At 39.7% G+C, this 23,073-nt stretch overlaps 1 protein-coding gene across 1 annotated transcript in view; it reads right to left on the reverse strand.

Annotated features, from left to right (window-relative positions):
- The window catches only part of EEIG2 (EEIG family member 2), a 43,060-nt gene that overhangs the window by 2,247 nt on the left and 17,740 nt on the right, over positions 1-23,073 (reverse strand). Inside the window, exons 2-10 of the mRNA XM_067467579.1 lie at positions 17,974-18,094; positions 15,185-15,214; positions 14,511-14,627; positions 13,659-13,705; positions 10,863-10,969; positions 9,229-9,324; positions 6,450-6,633; positions 6,240-6,367; positions 3,459-3,528 (exon numbers count right to left, since the gene is read on the reverse strand). Of these exons, the coding sequence (XP_067323680.1) occupies positions 3,459-3,528; positions 6,240-6,367; positions 6,450-6,633; positions 9,229-9,324; positions 10,863-10,969; positions 13,659-13,705; positions 14,511-14,627; positions 15,185-15,214; positions 17,974-18,094 (900 nt within the window). The remainder of the gene's footprint in view (positions 1-3,458; positions 3,529-6,239; positions 6,368-6,449; positions 6,634-9,228; positions 9,325-10,862; positions 10,970-13,658; positions 13,706-14,510; positions 14,628-15,184; positions 15,215-17,973; positions 18,095-23,073) is intronic.

The raw sequence follows: 23,073 nt of genomic DNA on the forward strand, positions 1-23,073 counted from the left end.
TGTCAAAATCATCAACCCACATCAAGCAGAAATGCATGCTGAAACATTATGCTTTGTGTCAAAGCGAGGGGAAGCTAATGAAGTAAAGGGGTGGAATGGAACTGACAATGTCAAATTGTCAGTTCTACTCCATTTTTATTTTTCAAATGGACTGAGAAGACAACAAGTTTTGCTGTTGGCTTTAGCAGTTGTCATGTGAATCTTTTGGGTTTTAAATTTTTTTTATTTACATACATTAACAACTTACAGTGTAAACAAAACACAAAACAGTGAACATTTTATAAACACATAGCCCCACCACCAAGGCCTGAACAAGTATCCTTTCCTTCGCCATATATTTATAAAGCAACTATTAATCAAATGTCATATCCAAAATTCCTGACCAACAGGGTTATATTGTTTTCCATTTTCGCTCTCTAAAGCATATCTAATAAAGACCGACCAGTATACATCAAAATCTGATCTGTTAGATTCCCCCCCCCCCCTGAATACCCTCATTTCCATTGATAGTTTATCATTTAAGGCTATGTTCCATACCATTACATTGTAATATTATTAATATTACATATAATATAAATATATACTTATAATATATTATTAGTATTACATTGCATGACATTATAATATTATAAATATTATATGTATATACAATATATTACATTACATCACATCACATCATATTATATTACATTATGGCGGAACAGAAGAACGGCCTGCTCAGGGGAGCGTGCTTGCTCCATCAATGTTCAACACTTACACAAACAACCAGCCACTGCCAGAAGGCACAGAGAGTTTCATCTATGCAGATGATCGTGCCATTACAGCTCAAGCAGGGAGCTTTGAGGTGGTTGAACAAAAGCTCTCCGAAGCTCTAGGTGCTCTTACTGCCTATTACATGGAAAACCAGCTGATCCCTAATCCATCTAAAACACAGACATGTGCTTTTCACCTTAAGAACAGACAAGCATCCCGAGCTCTGAGGATGACCTGGGAATGAATCCCACTGGAGCATTGCAGCACACCCAAATACCTGGGAGTTACTCTGGACTGTGCTCTGACCCACAAGAAGCACTGCCTGAGTATCAAGCAAAAAGTGGGCGCTAGAAATAATATCATATGAAAGCTGATTGGCACAACCTGGGGATCACAACCAGACACAGTGAAGACATCTGCCCTTGCGCTATGCTACTCTGCTGCTGAGTATGCATGCCCAGTGTGGAACACATCTCACCACACTAAAACAGTAGATGTGGCTCTTAATGAGACATGCCGCATTATCACGGGGTGTCTGCACCCTACACCACTGGAGAAATTATACTGTTTAGCTGGTACTGCACCACCTGACATCCGCCGGAAACTAGCACCCGATAATGAAAGGACCAAGGCAGTGACATATCCAAGATATCCCGTTTGGATATCAGCCAGCATGTCAATGACTTAAATCAAGAAATAGTTTTCTAAGATCTACAGAGACACTCGCTGGAACACCTCAACAAGAGAGAGTCCAAAAGTGGCAGGCTCGAACCCAGAACCTCAATCAATGGCTGATACCAAATGAGAGACTCCCCCCTGAGCACACAGAAAACTGGGCGACTTGGAAGGCTCTGAACAGACTGCGCTCTGGCACCACGAGATGCCGAGCCAACCTTAAGAAATGGGGCCACAAAGGGGAATCCACGACATGCGAGTGCGGAGAAGAGCAAACCACTGACCACCTGCTGCAATGTACCCTGAGCCCCGCCACATGCACAATGGAGGACCTCCTTGCGGCAACACCAGAGGCACTCCAAGTGGCTAGATACTGGTCAAAGGACATTTAATCAACTACCAAGCTCGCAAACTTTGTGTTTTGTCTGTTTGTTTGTTTTGTTCGGTTAGAAATGTAATACAATTGTCTGGTTGCCCCTGACACGATAAATAAATAAATAAATCATATTATATTAATAGAATAGCACAGGAGACAAGGTGGAACAGTCTTCTGCCCCCTTCTCTGTTCACTCTGTCCCAAAGCAGCAGTTGGTGCAGGGGGGACGGGTCCCTAACTGATGACATGCATATACTGATTGAGTTTAATTCTACCAAATTAAATGGAAACAGTTATTAACCTTCCATTGATTTCACTGGAATTTAAATCCAACTAACGTCAACTCAATTATTTAAGCTTAGTGTTGCCCACTCCCTGCCATACCTAACCAGTATGTTTCTTGCCAAAGCCAAGGGAAGGCATACAAGGAAAGCAAGGGAGAAATCAGTTCTCAATGACCACTTGAAAAACTAGCTATAGGTAAGCAATATATTCTTCTTTGTAATTGCTGTGACTCACACAAGTGAGAGAGTTTAGCAAGCTACTAATGGTGGTGGTGGGTGGGGGGAGTGCCCTCACAATGTAGGTTCCGCCTGTTATCTTGTGATCAGTTTATAGTGCAAAATAAAGGTCAAGGGCTGGGACCAAGTAGCAGTTGCTATGTGTATATAGATTTTCATGCAAGATTTATGAGCCTCTAATTTAAAATTGGGTTTCCCTCCCATTTGGTTTACCTAGCTGCCTTGTTGTGTATATTTCCCATAGCAATACTTCACACAAACAACCTGTCCTGCTCCCTACAATAATTCAGAGTGCTTATGTAAATTTCATATTAACAATGGACTTCGATATGTTCATTTTAATTTGGACAAAAGTGCATTTTCTTTTCTTTTCACACCAAATGAAATAGAAACAACACTATGTAACACGATTTTTGTTTCTGGATATAAATGTCATTTCCTTTTTTTCCATCATAAAACATGGAAAAAACTTATTAAACTGCAAAAACTTTGTTTTTGTGGGACCTTCTGCAGCACATGTTACTTTAAGGAGCCCCCAATGGCGCAGTGGGTTAAACCCCTGTGCTGGCAGGACTGAAGACTAACAGGTTGCAGGTTCGAATCCTGGGAGAGCGCGGATGAGCTCCCTCTATCAGCTCCAGCTCCTCATGCCAGGACATGAGAGAAGCCTCCCATAAGGATGGTAAAACATCAAAACATCTAGGCGTCCTCTGGGCAACATCCTTTCAGACGGCCAATTCTCTCACACCAGAAGCAACTTGCAGTTTCTCAAGTTGCTCCTGACATGACAGAAAAAAAAAACATGTTACTGTAGTTTTTCAATGAATATCTCATGGTCTCAACCAATTCAACATAATTTGTAGCAGCCCCAAAAACAGGGGGAAAAAACACTTTCAAATCAGGAATAGTTACACTATTTGTTACATAGTGTAATAAGCCTTATTCCTAATTTGTTTACTTTTTGAATCTTCTATATTAGATTTCAGGCTTTCAGAGATTTATCTTTTAAGTATACTAAAATCATTTTACCATCAGTTTATATTTTTAAATGGTCAGTTGTCAGTAAAAAATTAAAGCCAAGACAGTGGGGTCTGTTTATCATTACTAAAAAAAGTTACATTGCCAAAACATACCGATTAGGTAAGTGATGACTTCCAAACGCAGTACTCCCTCCAGGACCTACAAATAACCTGAGCCCTTCCTCTGAAAAAGAAAACAGTCAAGTAAAAGTAGGCAATGTCATCAAATTTGGATTCAATCCCTGATCCCCAGAGCTGTAGTCTTAACACTCAAACCATTACATCATGCACCTATTATCAATACACATAATCAAAGTGAAAATATGTATGTATGTGGTTGGGGTGTCCACTTACACAGACAAGCTCCTGCCTCCACAAACAGCTATAGCTCCCACTACTCAGAAGACACCAAAGGGCCTCCTCCAATGCAGGCTATAGTGAGCGCTATGAACATGTCCAAGAATCCTGCCAATGTCCTCCACAAATGCTATCCTAGTGAAGGCTTTCATATGGAGACAATTTTATCTTAGACTTTATGTGTTTCCTCCACCATGGACATCCCAGTGTTTTTTTCGCTCTCTCCATTGGTGTAGAATTTGCATGATCCCACCCCCTGTCTTCCCTTAAGCCTTTCCTATTTTTCTTTGCCATACAGCAAACAGAGGAATTGATCAGCAAGTGAACATATTAGAGAGATTTGGGGAAAATTCACCATGATTTATGAGTTGTAGGTCCTGGGATGTATAGTTCACCTGCAATCTAAGAGCACTCTGAACTCTACAAATGATGGACCTGGAACTAATTTGGCACACATGACCAACAAAAAAATACTGGAGGTCTTTGGAGGGATTTCTGGAGTTGTACTTCACCTATATCCAGAGCATAGTATGCCCCCAAACAATTATGGATCTGGACCAAACTTGGCATGCATACCTGATATGCCCAAATTTGAATACTGGTGGGTTTTGGGGGGAATTGGCCTGGACATTTTGGAGTTGTAGATACTGGGAGATTTATAGTTCACCTGCAATAAATGAGCACTCTGAACTCCACCAAGAGCCCCTATTACCAGCAAAAACTACTGGAGGTCTTTGAGGGGAATTCACCTTGATTTGGGGGGGTTATAGTTCACCTACATCCAGAGAGCACTGTGAACCCAAACACTGATGGGTCTGGACCAAACTTGACACACATACCTGATATGCCGAAATTTGATAGCTGGAGGGGTTTGAGGGGAACTGACCTTCCTTTCTGGGAGCTGTAGTTCACCCACAAGCACACAGATTATGGACCTGGACCAAACTTGGCACACAGTACCCCCATTACTAATTTAATCTACTGGAGCGTTTTGAGGGGACTGACTCACCGTAGTGGGAGTTGTAGTTTGCCCTACAGCCAGAGAGCACACTGAAACCTACTGATAATGCATCTAGAGCAGTGGTTCTCAACCTGGGGTCCCCAGATGTTTTTAGCCTACAACTCCCAGAAAGCCCAGTCAGTTTACCACGTGTTAGGATTTCTGGGAGTTGAAGGCCAAAAACATCTGGGGACCCCAGGTTGAGAACCACTGATCTAGAGCAAACTTGCCCAACGTATTAAACTTTAAGTACTGAGGGGGTTAACCTGGCATCATGTGAGTTGTAGTTCACCCACAACCTTTTGCATTTGGTACAATTAAATAATTGACTTTTTCAAATAACCCAGGCAACGCTGGGTATCCAAGATAGTTTCTAATATATACCATATTTTCCGGTGTATAAGACGACTTTTTAATCCTGGAAAATACTCTCAAAAGTCGAGGGTCATCTTATACGTCAGGTATATTAACCAGGCTTGGGCCTCAAGGGAGGGAGGGAGACAGGCAGGCAGAGTGGCCTCCTTGCCTCGCCCATCTGAGGCTTGTGTCTCCATAGACGCCTATGCCAAAGCCAGGCAGGCCCATCATACTAGTAATAATAATAATAATAATAATAATAATAATATGAACTGCTAAGTCTCTGGCACAAGCCAGTCAAGTTGGTCCCAGTGGTGATTGGCACACTGGGTGCAGTGCCTAAAGACCTTGGCTTGTACTAAAACACAATTGGTGCTGACAAAATTACCATCTGCCAGCTGCAGAAGGCCACCTTACTGGGATCTGCAAGCATTATTCAACGATAAATCACACAGCCCTATACACTTGGGAAGTGTCCGACGTGTGATCCAATACAACAGCCAGCAGAGTGCTGTGTTTCAAATAATAATAATGCATTTGATTTATTGTCCGCCTCTCCTCATGGCTTGAAGTGGTGTGCTCCTTGGGGAGACTGAAGCCTTGTGGCTTGAGGAGGGGAGGGAGGAGGAAGAAGGCAGAGGGGAGGAGGAGCGGCAGGCCGCATTGCCAACAAGAGTGGCTGGGGATAGTGGCCCGCTGGGCTGTCCCCGTTGCCGCTGGCCTAGTCCCTGCCACCACCACCCTAGTACTGGCTACATCTCGCCATGAGCCTCCTGGCCCTCAAACCCGGAGTAAAGAAAGAAACGGGAAAGGACGTTGGAAGAGGGATAGTCTTATACGTTTATAAGTTTATGTAATTGTAATGTTTTAATTGTTTTATGATACTATGTATACTGTTTTGTTGGAAACCGCCTTGAGTCGCTGATAGGCTGAGAAATACAGTAAATAAATAAATAAATAAATAAATAAGGCGAGCATATCCCAAACTCTTTATTTTTAATTGAAAAGTTGGGGGTCGTCTTATACGCTCAGTCGTCTAATACGCCGGAAAATACGGTAAGTTTTTACTGATAGGTGAATTTGCTCAACATCACATAAAGGGAGTTCAAACCCAAACAATCATCAATGAGAAAATCTGGAGTCACAATGATCAATGGTTTGTTATTCTCTAGTGTACAAACCTTCTGCACTTGAGTCCAAACTGAAGTCTTGGCTCTGAAGTATTTTTTCCACAATATCATCTGCGTCAACTCTGGTAGCATCGACCCTTTTCAGCTGTGATTCTACAGAATCCTGTTTCACTGGATGCCTGCAAAATATTTAAAAGTTTAATAACTTTCGGATTCTAAACATTGAAGCACGCTGGAAGAAGCTTCTGCTAAGTCTTGTACCTGTTGTTTTTTTCTGGGGCTTCTTCTTTCATGGTCGCCTCCAAATTATCACTTTTTTTCAGTTCAGCCTCTTCACAGGGTTCTAGAATACTGCCCACCCCAGTTGATGTACTTCCCTCAGACGTATTTCTTTTATGGCAGAGTTCAGAGGTACTGGATGACCTCGAGTGGCAGGTGCTATATCCTAGAAGAGAACAGTTCAGAGCCATTAATTCAGTACCAAGTGCTTAAACCTGAACAGGTATACCTCAGCAGTTGATCAGCATTTCAGTTTCCTGGGTTGTTGTAGGTTTTTTTGGGCTATATGGCCATGTTCTAGAGGCATTTTCTCCTGATGTTTCACCTGCATCTATGGCAAGCATCCTCAGAGGTAGTGAGGATGCTTGCCATAGATGCAGGCGAAACGTCAGGAGAAAATGCCTCTAGAACATGGCCATATAGCCCGAAAAAACCTACAACAACCCAGTGATTCCAGCCATGAAAGCCTTCGACAATACATTTCAGTTTCCGCTTCTGTCTTCCAATAATCAAGTACATCTTTCAATAACTGGGATTAGTTCAGTTGTCAACATCCAGTAAACAGGAGTTCAATTAATATTGTAACGTTCAGACATGTGCAAGAAACAGTGATAGTGTTAAGCCAAGCATCATATACTATAAGACCATATAGAAACAGAAATAAATTGGGAGGGGGGAAGAAGTGAAGGCAGGGGAAGATTATGCACAAGGTGTTATAATTTGATATAAAGTTTTATTCTGCTGCTCAACTGAACTAGACTAGCCTAGAACATTAAGATCATCTGGGGAGGCCCTGCTCTCGGTCCCGCCTGCGTCACAGGTGCGCTTGGCGGGGACGAGAGACAGAGCCTTCTCAGTGGTGGCCCCTCGGCTATGGAATGCCTTACCGGCAGACATCAGACAGGCACCATTGTTGCTGGCATTTCGGAGAAAGGTCAAGACCTGGCTTTATGAACAAGCGTTTGGTTAAACAGTGCAACCGAACATAGGAAGACGGTAAATGGAACATAGGAATGGCACAAGGATTATGTGTTCGGATCTGATTTCATTGAGGCGCTATGTTTGTTTCATGTTGTTTGTTAATTGTTGTGGATCGGTGTTGTTGATCCTGTTGTTACATTTGTTGTGTTTTTAATTGCACTGACATTGTTATGATAATTTGTACCTTGTAAACCGCATTGAGTCGCCTGTTGGGCTGAAAAATGCGGTATAGAAATAAAGCAAATAAATAAATAAATAAATAAATAAACTGTCTCTGCTGCTATACTCACATATTTTCAGTATGCTCAAAGATTTCTAATTTTTTGTTTACTTGAGGACTTAATCCCAAATGATAGACAATTTAAAAAAATTCCCTAGGGTATTTTTTTTAATTGTGTCAGACGAGACTTGAGAAACTGCAAGTTGTTTCTGATGTGAGAGAATTGGCCGTCTGCAGAGATGCCCAGGGGATGCCCGGATGTGTTAGCATCCTGTGGGAGGCTTCTCTCATGTCTCTCCATGGGAAGCTGGAGCTGACAGGTGGGAGCTCACCCCATCTTGCGGATTCGAACCACTAACTTTGAGGTCTGCAGTTCAGCGGGCGCAAGGGTTTAACCCATTGCGCCACCATGACATATTGAATTTGCATAATAGGTGCGTTCAATTAACATAATTTTGATTATTTATTCAGTTTCACCTGTTAGTAACTCAGTCAGGTCTTTCAAAAAGTCCCCCATTATAGTCTTTCAAATAAGCTTACAAAATGTGGGCTAAACTATGCTACTGTTAGTCACATTGGTAACACTATGTAACACAATTTTGGTTCCGGGGTTATAAATGTCATTTCCTAATTGGTTCTATCATTAAAAAATGAGAAAAGTTTATTAAACTGCCAAACTTTGTTTTTGTGGGACATCATGTAGCACATTCTGTAATAGTTTTTCAAGGAATATCTCATTGAGTCTCAACCAATTCAACATAGTTTGTGGCAGCCACAAAAATGAAGTTTCTGGAATATAACAACTACATTCAAAGTAAGAACTGCACAGTAAGTACAGGAAATAAGACTTTCAAACCAGGAACAGATTTTTTTTCCAAATTTTGTTACATAGTGTAATTGGTTGAAAAATGACTTGTAGGGTGCCACAGGGTTCCATCTTGGGTTTTCAACATCTTCATCAGTGATTTGGATGATGGAATAGAGTGCATGCTTATCAAATTTGCAGATGACATTAAATTAGGAGGGGTAGTCCAGAAGACGGGATCAGAATTAAAAATGACCTGAAAACTGCTGGACCAAAACTAATAATCAGAATGTCAATAGGGAAAAACTTACAAACAACTCATAGTTAAGAACAGGGATGAGACAACAGGAAGAGAGAGAAATCTACCTCTAGGAAGGGAAATTCACTCCTGTAAGAGTTTTCATGGGGAAAAGGGTGGCTCAAATGCAGCTTTATCACTAATCCATGTTTCCACAACAAGCCAAATTCTTCATAAACCAATTATTACAGGGCCAGAAAGTGAGGTGGTATCTTTCGAATGGGCACAGACAGCAAAACAAACATCACAGGGGTGTTAACCCTTCCCTATGCTATCTATAACTTTTACACACACACACACACACAGAGAGAGAGAGCTGGAGTTACACTTAAAAAATGTACCTGTTCTGACTTACAAACAAATTCAACTTAAGAAGAAATCCACAGAACCTATGTTGTTCATAACTTGAAAGACTGTATGTACTGCTAATATTAGTTTACATCAATAAATCTCCTACCTGACACTTTTGATTGCTGACTTGCATAGCTGGAAGTCCTAGAATGGCCACAAGCTCCCAGCTCATCTGGAATAGAGGGGTTCTTGGTTGGGAGATCTGGAAAGAAAGAAGATGGAGCATCCATGTTCAAGTATTCCTAAGGTACACACTCTATTTTGTAGCACATGATGAAAATGTCCACTTTCATCAGCAGATAATTCAATTTTTTTAAACATCAGCAGACAATTCTCAAGATTAAAAAAATATGTTGGCCATTTCAAAATAATAATAATAATAATAATTATTATTATTATTATTATTATTATTATTATTATTATTTCATACTAGCCATCCCCTGCCACACATTGCTGTGGCCCAGTCTATATATATGTCTTTTGTGTGTATATATGTGTGGTTTTACACATGCATTGTAAAATAGTTTTTTACTTTTTGGCTTTTGTCTCTTCCGCTGTGTTTTTCAGTGTTTTTATGAGTGATGGTCACTCGTTGACCTGATAAGTGTATTGTGTCCAAATTTGGGGTCAATTCGCTCAGTGGTTTTTGAGTTATGTTAATTCCACAAATGAATATTACATTTTTATTTATATAGATAGTAGCCGTCCCCTGCCACACACTGCTGTGGCCGAGTCTGTTTAGTGTGTGTATATATGTGTATATTTGTATATATGTGGTTTTGTGCATGCGTTGTAATGTATTTCTCTCTTTTTTGGCTTTTTAAGTCTCTTTTTGCTGTGTTTTTCAGTGTTTTTATGAGTAATGGTCACCCGTTGGCCTGATAAGTGTATTGTGTCCAAATTTGGTGTCAATTCACCCAGTGGTTTTTGAGTTATGTTAATACCACAAACAAACATTACATTTTTATTTATATAGATATTTATACCCCGCCCTTCTCACCCCCAAGGGGGGACTCAGGGCAGCCTCACAACAAGCACTGTACGATGCCACCACCCTCACCATCATAAACAATAAACAAATACATTAAAACAGTTCATTAAAATAATTGATTAAACACGCCAGTTTTTAATGGCACATGAGTAAGTAACATGGAGAGAAAATATAAATATTTGGGTAAGAAAGATGTTCAATGCTTTGTTCTCCTGATACAGTCTTATAAATAAGCAACAGCTAGGCTTTAAAGGCAGAAGAAAGGTGGGGAGAGAGAATTTCTGTTGACGGTACTTTAGGTCCTTCACTTAACTATATCCCTTCTTATTGGTGCAATGCAGGCTCCTGATGTTGCTTAACCATTTTTTAGCCAATAAGACTGGGCATCTAGTTTTGTGGGTTTTTTTGTAAAGCCACAGCACCAAGAACTAATTGACATACTCAGAATAAGCAAATTAAATAATGCAGATAGCACTCCACAGATGAGAGTGACTTCTGCCATGAGACTGAATTGAGACATGCAGAAATAATGCAGCGAACTTTCCAGATATAAAAATCATAGCTCTAGGTTTTTCTAAAGAGACTCTGACATCAAGTATAAGAAGAAATATGGCAAGCGCAGTTTTTGTTTCTTGACTTATAGACTAATATCAAGAGAAACTTGCATAAGTGACATTCACATCCATTCACACCTCCTGTTTCTTGAACATTTTTCTCACCAAAGTCCTTATCGCAGCATAGTTCCCTACCTGATATAGCTAGATGTGATGATGTTGTGTTCTTTACGCCTTTTCTGTCTTCTTGCAGAGATTCTGGTTCTCCAGCAATAGATATAGACATTCCTGTTGATGGAGGTCTGCAATCCAAGAGAGACTGAGATTGAAGCTATACCTTTCATAATAATTACCATTACTATATGCATTTCTATAACTACCTATTTTATGTTAATACAGACACAGCTAAAATTCACCACATACAAAAGTTGAAAATATAACTATAAAAAAAAAAACCTATTAGAAATATAAACCATTAAAAGGAAAGCAGAAAATACACTTTCGTTGTTGAAGATTTTCATGGCCGGAATTACTGGGTTGCTGTGAGTTTTCCAGGCTGTATGGCTACGTTCCAGAAGCATTTTCTCCTGACATTTCATCCACATCTATGGCAGGCATCCTCAGAGGTTGTGAGGTCTGTTGGAAACTAGGCAAATGGGGTTTATATATCTGTAGTATATCCAGGGTGGGAGAAAGAAGTATTGTCTGTTTGAGGCAAGTGTGAATGTTGCAATTGGCGAGCTTGATTAGCACTGAATGGCCTTGGAGATTCAAAGCCTGGCTGCTTCCTGCCCGGGGGAAATCCTTTGTTGGGAGGTGTTAGCTGGTCCTGATTGTTTCTTGTCTGGAATTCCCCTGTTTTTTGAATGTTGCTCTTTATTTGCTGCCCTGATTTTAGAGTTGTGTAATACTGGTAAACTTGTTTTTCTGGATAATATTTAAATCCCAGCATCTAAACAGCTCAAAACCACTTAAAATTGTTCTTCCAACCTCTTCAGGGTCTTCCTATAACTAGAAAATCCCCTGAAGCTCAAAAATCCAGCTGAGATAAAAGCAGAAAGTAAGGACACATGACTTCTTGTTTCTTCCATTGAGTTCTATGAGACAGGGCTTTGGTCATGTGTGAGTGTGAGTACATGAGTCCATGTCCATTACAGTAAAGTAAACATCAATGCTAGAAGGAAAATGTGATAGTTCCAGTTCAATGAGGCACTTTGAAGTGAGTCATCAGTTTGTCACAGTTCCAAACGCAAAAAGCCTGCTTCCTGAACATTTTTAGGAGCTCCAGATGGTGCTTGTTTTGATGTTAATTTTTCTATTCAAAAAAGCATTTTGCAAACTGATTAAAACCAGTTTCTCCCATTTCAATGAGGACACCTGAAATCTGAAACCTAGGTTGGCACACCAAACACTGCAGCTGTACAATCCTTCATTTCAGTTGTGTTAATGATTGCTTTTTCCAGCCACAAGAAAGGCTACTTAGAGGTCAGCTGGTCACATTAAAATCTTGCAGCAGTGTGTGTTAACATATTTGTCCCGGTTATTCACATATTTCACTGCCTTGAACATATACAACTTTCTTTGCAAACATCCCATACTGTATACGGCACACCCTTAAAGTACACCTCACATAGCACTAGGATGGAGTATCTCACATTCGTATACTGAGCAGATTGTCAACAAATAGTGTGTGTGCAAGTCCAATTAAAACAAAATTTAAAACAAAAGTGTATTTGGGTTGTTGAGAGTTTTCCAGGCTGTATAGCCATGTTCCAGAAGCATTCTCTCCTGATGTTTCGCCCACATCAATGGCAGGCATCCTCAGAGGTTGTGAGGTCTGTGGGAACCTGGCAAATGAGGTTTATATATCTATGAAATATCCAGAGTGGGAGAAAGAACTCTTGTCTGTTTGAGGCAAGTGTTAACAGCCACTATATCAAGACTACATAGAGAAGCCACTGAAACCTACAAGCAAGTGGATAATTTCAATAGAAAGGAGGAAACCATGAAAATGGACTAAATCTGGTTTCTAGGGGGTTGGGTTTTTTGTTACTCTGGTACAACTCATTGGAGGAATTGAAAGTGGCCCTCATCTGTCCTGCAGTTGGCATATTCCTAGTTTGCAACTTCTTCGTCTGTGTATCTAATAATAATAATAATAATAATAATAATAATAATAATCTTTATTTGTACCCCGCTACCATCTCCCCAAGGGACTCGGTGCGGCTTACATGAGGCCAAGCCCAGAATACATCAATAAACAAAACACCAATAAAACAATCAATAAAATACAAATCATATAAATCACATGAACAAAAAATAAGCAATAAACAATCAACAGTGACATATAAACAAATGGCCCAAATGTAAGAGGTTAAAATTAAAAATAATGCTGATGCGAACAAGGTAGGATATAACTGGGATAGGATTTTTAGAGAGAAATGAGGGAACACAGTCAATCCTAAATCAGTGGTAAAGTGCATTTTGAGGGCATATTGCTGAGAGTTTTCCTTATTCTGGGTAGGCACACTGGAACAACCACTTTTCAGGCTTCTCCTAAAGACTGTCAGCGTTGGGACATGTCTGATGTCCTGGAAAGTGAGTTCCAGAGTCGGAGGGCCACCACTGAGAAGGCCCTCTCTCTCGTACCCACCAATCATGCCTGCGAAGGAGGGGAAGCATGAGGAGGGCCTCTCCGGATGATTGAAGAGATCGTGTGGGTTCGTACACAGAAATGCAGTCACGCAGGTAGGTGGGTCCCAAACCGTTCAGGGCTTTGTAGGTAAGAACCTGCACCTTGAATTGGGACTAGAAAATGAACGGCAGACAGTGGAGCTCCTTAAACATGAGGGTTGAGCTAATGACACTAATGACACTAACCACTGAAAAAAAGTATTTTTTCAGAGTACAATTTTAAAAATTTATTTAAAAACTCAATCATTTAATTAAGAACATTGAAATAAAATGTTGTTTCATATATGATAAACTTACGCTTTAAAACATGGATCCCCAGACATTAGTTGCATACTAATCAAAACCTGTATATAAGGAAGAAAAAAATGAAAATAAATCAGTATTAAACCAGAAGTATAAAGAGATAAACCCCATATTTCTGGCCTACTACATACAGGGTTGCTATGGATGAATAAGATAATTATCACTGAAATGTTTTTGCTTATGGAAATAGTTAGGATCCATGAGTGTACTTTTGTTGGAATTGACTACTTGTGCCACCAGAACTGGGATCTAAACTCCAATTCCACCCAAAGAAGTACATAGTTGAATCACAGCCAATGTCAACTTGCAAGAATATGGCATCCCTCCTTATTTTGTGTCTCAGAAATGTGCATGATATAGCAAGCATTACATTCACAAAGGTAAAATTACATTTCAGATGGAAAAGGATTAGAATCAGCAAATATTATCCTCCCACAACAAATCTTAGTACAAATTCCTTTGGCAGAGTTCAGCAGTGAGTAAGTGGAAAGTAATTTTCATATTTTTCACAAGTCATGACCTAGCAAAACTGGTAGATTTCCACTAACAACAAGCAAATTTAAAAATCCTTGAAAATTGCCTCTTCTAATCAGTTCATCCTTATCCTGCCTGTACAGCTGTAGTTACAATAAATCAGGAATTTTCCATTCTCTGCTGGATTTTCACTGCACTTTATTTGGACAGCTGGATTTTTACTTCCACATTTTGGATACCAAAATGTCTAGTGTTTTCATTAGCTTTATGTCAATATTCAGAGTGGAAAGGGCAGGTGCTTGTTTCCACAGTCTGTATTTAGCAAAATTACTGTGTTTCTTTAAAATCTGAAAAAAAAAATTAAACAATTACCTTGAGAATTGAATTGTCCTGCCTTGTGTTTTTGGTATCATAACCTTCCAGTAAACAGCGACGAGTGGTATTTCCTGATCCAGCAAACTCTGCCAGATTGAGGTCTGCAAAACCCAGCTAGGGACAATGAAAAAAATACTATTTTTAGGTAAAGAGGGAAGCAAGTCTAATTGTAGTTAGGGAGCCTATCACACTAAAACAACACATGCATTTTTGGTGATACACAATAAGTCCTACAATTATGTTTAACATCAATATCCATTATATTGTATATATTATTTATTATATTTATTCATGCTGTAAACCACCTTGAGTCCTTTCAGGGAGATGGGGTGGGATATAAATAAAGATTATTATTATTATTATTATTATTATTATTATTATTATTATTTTACTAACACAAAAACACAGTATGTCACAGCAAATGAGATCTATATGCTGAATTTCGTATCACAAAATCACAAGTTGAACACTTCCCAAGGGTCTAGGACTGTGTGATGTATTTTCGAATGATACGTGCAGATCCAAGTAAGGTGGCCTTTTGCAGTTGACAAATCGTGATTTTGTCAATGTTTATTATTATTATTATTATTATTACTATTATTCTCCTTTTTGGAAATATGTATAAAGAAAAAGCAGCAAACCATTTCATGTACATTTTTATATCCTTTTACCTTTGCAAAGGCTTTCCCACCTTTTAATTCCTGGAAAAAAAACAACAAAATCATAGTTTAATAATTGCTTATTTGAAAATGAAAAGAAATTTGACTAGAACTTGTTATTATATATCCAAGATACTAACACTGCACATGTAAGTACGTATGTAACCCAACACTATTTTCTGTACAGTGAACAATTTTATTGACTTAGGAGAAATGCCTATAAAATGTATTCTGCAAAATTATTGAAATAAAATATAATTGTTGAGATGCTCTGATATTACTAATGCTTTCAAAGGGCACTCAACTCACACCACAAAAGATTAGTTATTTCCTCAATTTCCTCCAGAAGTTGAAGCTCCAGAAGACACTCCATTTTATTTCTGAATGCCTTGAATGTCTTGCAATCCAAAAGATCCAGTTTTCAAGAGCGACAGAACGGATTACGAATGTTGTTTTAATATTTTTTACATACTGAAAGATCAATTCATATTTCTTATATACTGAAAGATCAATTTCTCTCCCCCCCCCCTTCCAAAATTAGTCTGCTGTTATTGTTGTTGTATTGTTTTAATTGTTTTTGCTTTATTTTAATTGTATTCTGCCTGGGCTCGAGCCCCATGTAAGCCGCCCCGAGTCCCTTCAGGGAGATGGAGGCGGGGTAGAAAAATAAAGTTCTTCTTCTTCTTCATATACAACTATAGTGGCCTTCATGCTGTTATTAACTTATTATTAACTCTTGTTAATATTTGCTTGCTACTTATGGTTTTAAACAACAAACATAAAACAGCTGAGACCTAAAATGTCCCCTGCCACTTTTGGCAAACCATGGTACAAAAAAACCAAAAAACACATCTGGTTTTTTGTTTTTGTTTTTGTGTGTGTCAGGAGTGTCCTGTTGTGAGAGAATTGGCCGTCTGCAAGGACGTTGCTCAGGGGACGCCCGGATTATTTTGATGTTTTATCATCCTTGTGGGAGGCTTCTCTCATGTCCCCGCATGAGGTGCTGGAGCTGATAGAGGGAGCTCATCCGCCTCTCCCCGGATTCGAACCTGCGACCTGTCGGTTTTCAGTCCTGCCGGCACAGGGCTTTAACCCTCTGTGCCACCGTATGTATATTCTGTTTTTTCTTACTTTCTTTTTATTCTTTACAACTGAAGATACTTCCATGCTAGTGGATCTTTTGGTAGCATTATGGTTTATGTGATCTGGTTTTCATGACAAATATTTGAAGTCATGCATTGGTGGCTACCTAACAAGAGGGTCTTCCTCCAGGGGCAAACCAAGAATAGGCAACTTGGAAGTCCCTGAACAGACTCAGAAGCCGAGTGGGCAGATCAAAAGACAACATGGCAAAATGGCACTGCCTAGAAGAATCCTCCACCTTGTGCGACTGTAGAGCAGAACAAACAACTCAACATCTGTATGTTTGGCCACAATACTATGCCTCATGCACAGAGGAAGAACTGTTTAAAGCTACAGACACTGTGGCCGCTGTTGCCCATTTTTGGTCTAAAATTATTTAGATGCTTGTGCTTCCTTTATTTTATCAGATTTGTAGTTATTTATGCAATGCTTTGGCACAAAATAAATAAATAAATAAAGCTACCCAACAGAGAATCTTTTTAAAAGCTTCAGTTTGTGAAAAAACTTTTAACATCTATATAAATAAAAATGTAATGTTCGTTTGTGTGATTAACGTAACTCAGAAACCACTGGACGAATTGACATGAAATTTGGACATTACACCCCTAACAGACCAACGAGTGACCATCACTCATAAACCCCTCCCAAAAAATAGCAGAAGGGACTTAAAAACCCAAAAAAGCTAAATGACAATACAGTGCATGTGCAAAAATGACAGCTCCCAGCATCCCTTAGACCAGGCCCTTTATTGGAGGAGGATGTTCCAAATCCACTGCTTCCAAGCCATAATCTTGCTTCTCTTTGGATTTCTGTGGGCACATCCAAATCCATACGTATTTCCTATTCCTGGACTGCAACTCCCAGCAATCCTCCAGATAGATAAGATATATAGATTAGATAGAGATAGATAGTAGGTAAATAGAACAATCAGGAGGGCTGCTGGGAGTTAAGTCCAAGAATAGGTAGAGAAGGAAGAAAGAGAAAGAAAAAGGGAGGGGAGGGGAGGGAAGTGAGGAAAGAGGTAGAGAAGGAAGGAAGGAGGAAGGAATGAGAGAAAGAAAGAAAGAAGGAGAGAAAGAGGGAGGGAAGGTTGTCCATAGCAACGTGTGGTGGGTACAGCTAGTCTATATAAATAAAAATGTAATGTTCGTTTGTGGGATTAACATAACTCAAAAACCAATGGATGAATTGCCGCCAAATTTGGCCACAAGACACCTACTAACCCAAGGAGCAACCATCACTCAAAAAATTGGATTTTTGTCATTTGGGAGTTGTAGTTGCTGGGATTTATAGTTCACCTACAATCAAAGAGCATTCTAAACTCCACCAATGATGGAATTGAACCAAACTTGGCACACAGGACTCCCATGACCAACAGAAAACACTAGAAGGGTTTGATGTGCATTGACCTTGAGTTTGGGAGTGGTAGTTCACCTGCATCCAGAGAGCACTGTAGACGGCTAGTTATACAGTACTCAATGTGAAGTGCAAAAAATAACATGGAATCATACATAAATATGCAAGACAAGTAGAAATGTATACTTAACCATATTCAAGTCAGAATTTGCATATAGAGTCAATGAATGGTATATGCTGGCAGCTCTTTAAGGGAACTCTGCCACGGCATAAATACAATGCAGATAGAAAAGAATTTTTACCTTTCGCACAGACACTCTGCAGGTGCAGGGATCCAAAATCCCTGTAGTGGTACTTGCACTCATTTTACACATAAATAAGAACCTCTTCTTCCAATGAACACAGTTTGCTTGCACCACTTCCCTGTAAATCATAGAAATGAGAAAACATTAGGTATTGAACAGAGAAATTGAAATTTTTCAGAAAAAGTGAACAATTAAAACAAAGCTAGCCCAGACAGGGTGCTTGTCACCTCCCATTTCTACAATTGTTCATCTTTAATTTCAAAATCAAATAAATCCCTCTGATGATGCTGAGTTTTAACAACTATTATACGTGAGTATGTTGAGAGACAACATGGTACAGTGGTTTCAGTGTCAAGATTAAGATTTCAGGGAACCAGAGTTCAAATCTCCATTTGGCTATGGAAATCCAGTGGGTCTCTGATAGGTTCATCTTGGGGTTGCCATAAGTTAGAAGTGACTTAAATGCACACAGCATACAGTATTTTGAGATGCAATTCTAACACAAGGTGTGGTTTCAGAATACACTGGGTCTTGGAGATGCAGACTTATTTATTTTCCCCTCAAACAAAGCCATTAGTAAATTCCTATTTTCCTTTTCAGAAAACTGCAATTTGAGTGTTTGAAAGAGAAAAAAACTGTGCCTTGCATTTGTCAAGAACACAATGTACAGTCTTATGGCTAAATAGCTAGGAAGGTTAAAAAAAAAACAACAACCCAAGGAGTTAACCGTAGACCTGATACACACACACGCGCACACACACATTACAAAGTACAATAAAGCCACTCTACGTTCAAGCTCATGAACTATACGGGAATATTTTAGTGGCCCAGAGTCCCTTGAGTTATATAATTTACAAAAAAAAATCAGACCTATAATGTTGGCATTCTACAGCATTGTCAGATGGTGTTTTTAAAAACACAAAACAGATGGGACAAGAAATATTCCCTGCAACTTTCAGCAAAGTATGGTGCAGAGAAACAAAACTGACACATTTTAGTTTTCAGTATTTATGCTATTCTCACTTTGGGTGAGAATTAAAATTCTCTTCGTGGCTAGGAAATACAGTATATGTATGTGAGTATACACACCACATATACACACAATACTTCCTGCAAAAAGATTGGTATGATTAAGCTATTGTTTGGATGGATATTGACTCATTGAAAAAGAATGTGAAAAATTGTACTCCTATCTCTTATCATGATTACTTCACATTACAAGAATAGTATACATGTTGTAGTAGAGCCTGTAAGTAACGTTGCAAGCAGTAGTATGGATGCCAGAAGGGGGAAAAGGGATACTTGTGAGCAGGAGTCAGATGAGGAACAGTAAAGGAAAAGGATCTGGGATATACTTAAGGCACCTACCGATGAAGACTCATTCGAAGCGTTCTCTTGAGACGAAGGGTCAATGAGTGAGGGAGAGGAAGGAGATACAATGGATGGCAATAGGGGAACAAAGAGGGTTACTCAGTAGCAAGAGTCGGATGAAGAGTGACAGAGGAAGAGGATCCGGGATATACTTACTGCTCCCACAGATGAAGAATCATTTGTGGGTTTCTCTGGGAGTGATGGGTCTGGGAGTGATGAGGATGACACATTGGACTGGACTAAGGTAAAAGAGGTACAAGATGTATGTGCTGAGCCGATGTCTAGTGACACATTTATGGGGTTCTCAGGTAATGAGGATTGGCAACTGGGAGATACATCTGAGACTTGGGGGGGTCTAAGTCTTGACAGAAGATGGAGAAGTTGGAGGGATGGGAGTAGGAGTTCACGTGTGGAATCAAGAACAGCTGCAAGAGATAATGACGGACGGAGATCAGCTCATCTTTGGATGATGATGTGTAAAATAAAAGTAGGCTCTGAAATGGGGAATCTTTGCAGAAGGCAAGGTGTTGGTTTATGTCCATGCACTGGGCACTTGTCGCTGCCTGTCTCGTGTTGGCATTGGGTCCTGGATCTACAGGTTACTACTTCTGTTCGTGTGTGCTTCGACTCGGCTTGGATTCTCGTGAGTGTGAATTTCCCCTTCTCTGACTTCGGACCGGTTTGAATTCGTCGCTGCCTAGGTGGACTTTGGAACTTCGCTATCTTGGAATTTGGCTTGCTTTGATCTCGGACTTCATTTGACTACGCTTTCTTCGCTGCGGCTTCTTTGTTTGTTAACCGGTCGCCCACTGTGTTATTTTGTGTGACTTTCAGAGCGTTTTGTTATAATCCGGTTCTTTTCTCTGGATAATCCGGATTATTGCTTCAGTTTCCTTTTTGCACCAGAACTGGTTTTGCCTGTGTGTTTGACCAGAGACACTGAGTTAAGTGTCTCTGAGTCCTTTTTTCTTTGTTTAATAAACTATTTTGGAACTAAATCTGAGTCTGGCCCTTTAAGGTGTCTGTGTTCTGACAATACAATCTTCCAGAAATCCTAGGTCATATACCTGAGGTTTGTTCATGCATCAATAATGTTTTCAAATAATACATTTTTCAAAAGTTCTTCATGATACTTTTTTTCTTCTATATTTGTTACGGCTTCAGCTAAGTGGTGGATCTTAGAGCTATATCAGTCCTAGCAAAATTTTATTTATTTATTTATTTCTATCCCGTTCCTTCTCAACCCCCGAAGGGGGACTCAGGATGGCCTACATTTGGCAGCAATTCAATGCCACTACATATAACAGAGCAATATAATAACAAATAAAACAATAAGTAAAACATTCATTAAAACAGTAAAAAATGGTATTAATAGCTATATCATCATTCCAGTCAATTCCATATCCAATTCCATGTCCAAAGTGCTTTCTATGTCTGTTGTCCAAAAGCCTGGTCCCAGAATTCTTATAGTATCAAAATTGTTCTGCAAGAGCTTTGGCATCTAATGATGTGTGAAGAAAATATGAAACTCTGTCAACTCCCCAAAGGACCATGCAACACAGAGACCATTAGCCTCCTTTATTAATGCAGACAGAGACCGAGAAATGAAGAACTCCAGTGAAAGCGAAAGAGAGAGGGGAAAACCCCATATCAGTTTGGGGAAGAAACATAATAAAAAGATCCCTGGCTTTCCTGTGCTGGCAGTCAAACAAACGAATTGATATAATGAGGTCACTGAAATCTAGGTTGTAACAAGCAATGGTTTCTGAGTCTGCAGCTTACAAATGCCACAGCCAATATTCAGGTCGAGGAAAAAGGCAAAGCTTCTGAGTGCACATATAATGATCTGGTGAATGCTTTTGCCCTGGAAAAAGGGGCTGAGCACACCTCGAATTTTCATGGCCAGTAAAACAAATCATTCTTTAGGTCATAGAATCATAGAATCATAGAATCAAAGAGTTGGAAGAGACCTCATGGGCCATCCAGTCCAACCCCCTGCCAAGAAGCAGGAATATTGCATTCAAATCACCCCTGACAAATGGCCATCCAGCCTCTGCTTAAAAGCTTCCAAAGAAGGAGCCTCCACCACACTCCGGGGCAGAGAGTTCCACTGCTGAACGGCTCTCACAGTCAGGAAGTTCTTCCTAATGTTCAGATGGAATCTCCTCTCTTGTAGTTTGAAGCCATTGTTCCGCGTCCTAGTCTCCAAGGAAGCAGAAAACAAGCTTGCTCCCTCCTCCCTGTGGCTTCCTCTCACATATTTATACATGGCTATCATATCTCCTCTCAGCCTTCTCTTCTTCAGGCTAAACATGCCCAGTTCCCTAAGCCGCTCCTCATAGGGCTTGTTCTCCAGACCCTTGATCATTTTAGTCGCCCTCCTCTGGACACTTTCCAGCTTGTCAATATCTCTCATTTGAAATTTGAAATCTGCCTGACAGTCTGTTCAAAGGAAATTATAGTATGGTAGCAACCTCCAGAATCATTCCATTAAAAAAGAATGAAGACCAGCAAGTAAATATTTATTCTGTTTCTTTTCTAGAGAAGAGGTCAATTAAAAAAATAAATGCTTGTTGAAAAATTCACCACCACTAGCAAGAATACTTCAATAAACTGAGGTGTTTCGCATTCATTCTATTGTTTTACTTCCTTGTTAAATACTTCTGTGCATAAACATAGTTTGCATTACTTCTAATCTGCTCAGTGTGTCACACAACAATGAAATTAGTAATTTCTACTGATGGAAATTAAAAGCAAAGGTTAGGCTGTTTTTAGATAAATTGTTTTTTTGAAGCTGTATCAATTTAGTTCACTTGTGACACTGATGAAGTACTACCTCATTCTTTGCATGCTTGCTGGATATTTTATGGCCTCGTAAATTAGTTAAATTAGCCCCCCCCCCCCCCATATAAGTGGTACCTAAATTTCCTACTTAACAGATGCAACTGTCTTTCGGGCTGCGAAGTTCGACAGAAATTGGTTGGAAGCTCACTCCAACCCGGGCTGACTTCGAACTCATGACCTTTTGGTCAGTAGTGATCTTAATGCAGCTGACTCCCAGCCATAGCCCCGGTGAAAAAGGATCAGTTTTGGAGAAGCTGAGAATTGCAATTCAGATTCTCCTCATGTTGTTGAACAACACACCCCCACCCCAAGGATTTGTAGTTTGCCATGGACACCAAATTCAAACAAAATGAAATGTTTTTATTTTCCTTTTCCGTGGGACCTCCGCAGGTTTGTGACAGACCAACAGTAACAAACCCCCTCATTTCTATATAATAATAATAATAACATAATAATAACACTTTATGTGTACATTTATACCCCGTCCTTCTCAACCTCCAAAGAGGGACTCAGGACGGCTTCAAACTATTCGATGCCGACACAATATAATAAAAAAACATAAAATACAATTAGCATACATTAAAAACAGTTATAAATATACATTAAAACAGTTTGCCGGTTCAAATCATCATCCAAATCAGTCCACTGCGGCCACTAAAACCTTATCTTTACCAGTAAATCAGTCTATTCTGCAAACGATCCCACAGCCAGGATGTGAGTTTCTTCTGAAAGATCTTGCAGTTTCCTCTGCAAGATCTGATAATTGCCGGCTGATACTTGCCCAGCTGATTGCTTCCAACTGAACAGACCATGGCTTGCTTCTTCCCAGGAGACCTGCCCCTCAACAGCTGAGTGGCCTTCTCCAGGCCAATCCTCCTCCAT

Source organism: Anolis sagrei, chromosome 4 (assembly GCF_037176765.1).
Source record: "Anolis sagrei isolate rAnoSag1 chromosome 4, rAnoSag1.mat, whole genome shotgun sequence".
Classification (NCBI taxonomy): Eukaryota; Metazoa; Chordata; class Lepidosauria; order Squamata; family Dactyloidae; genus Anolis; species Anolis sagrei.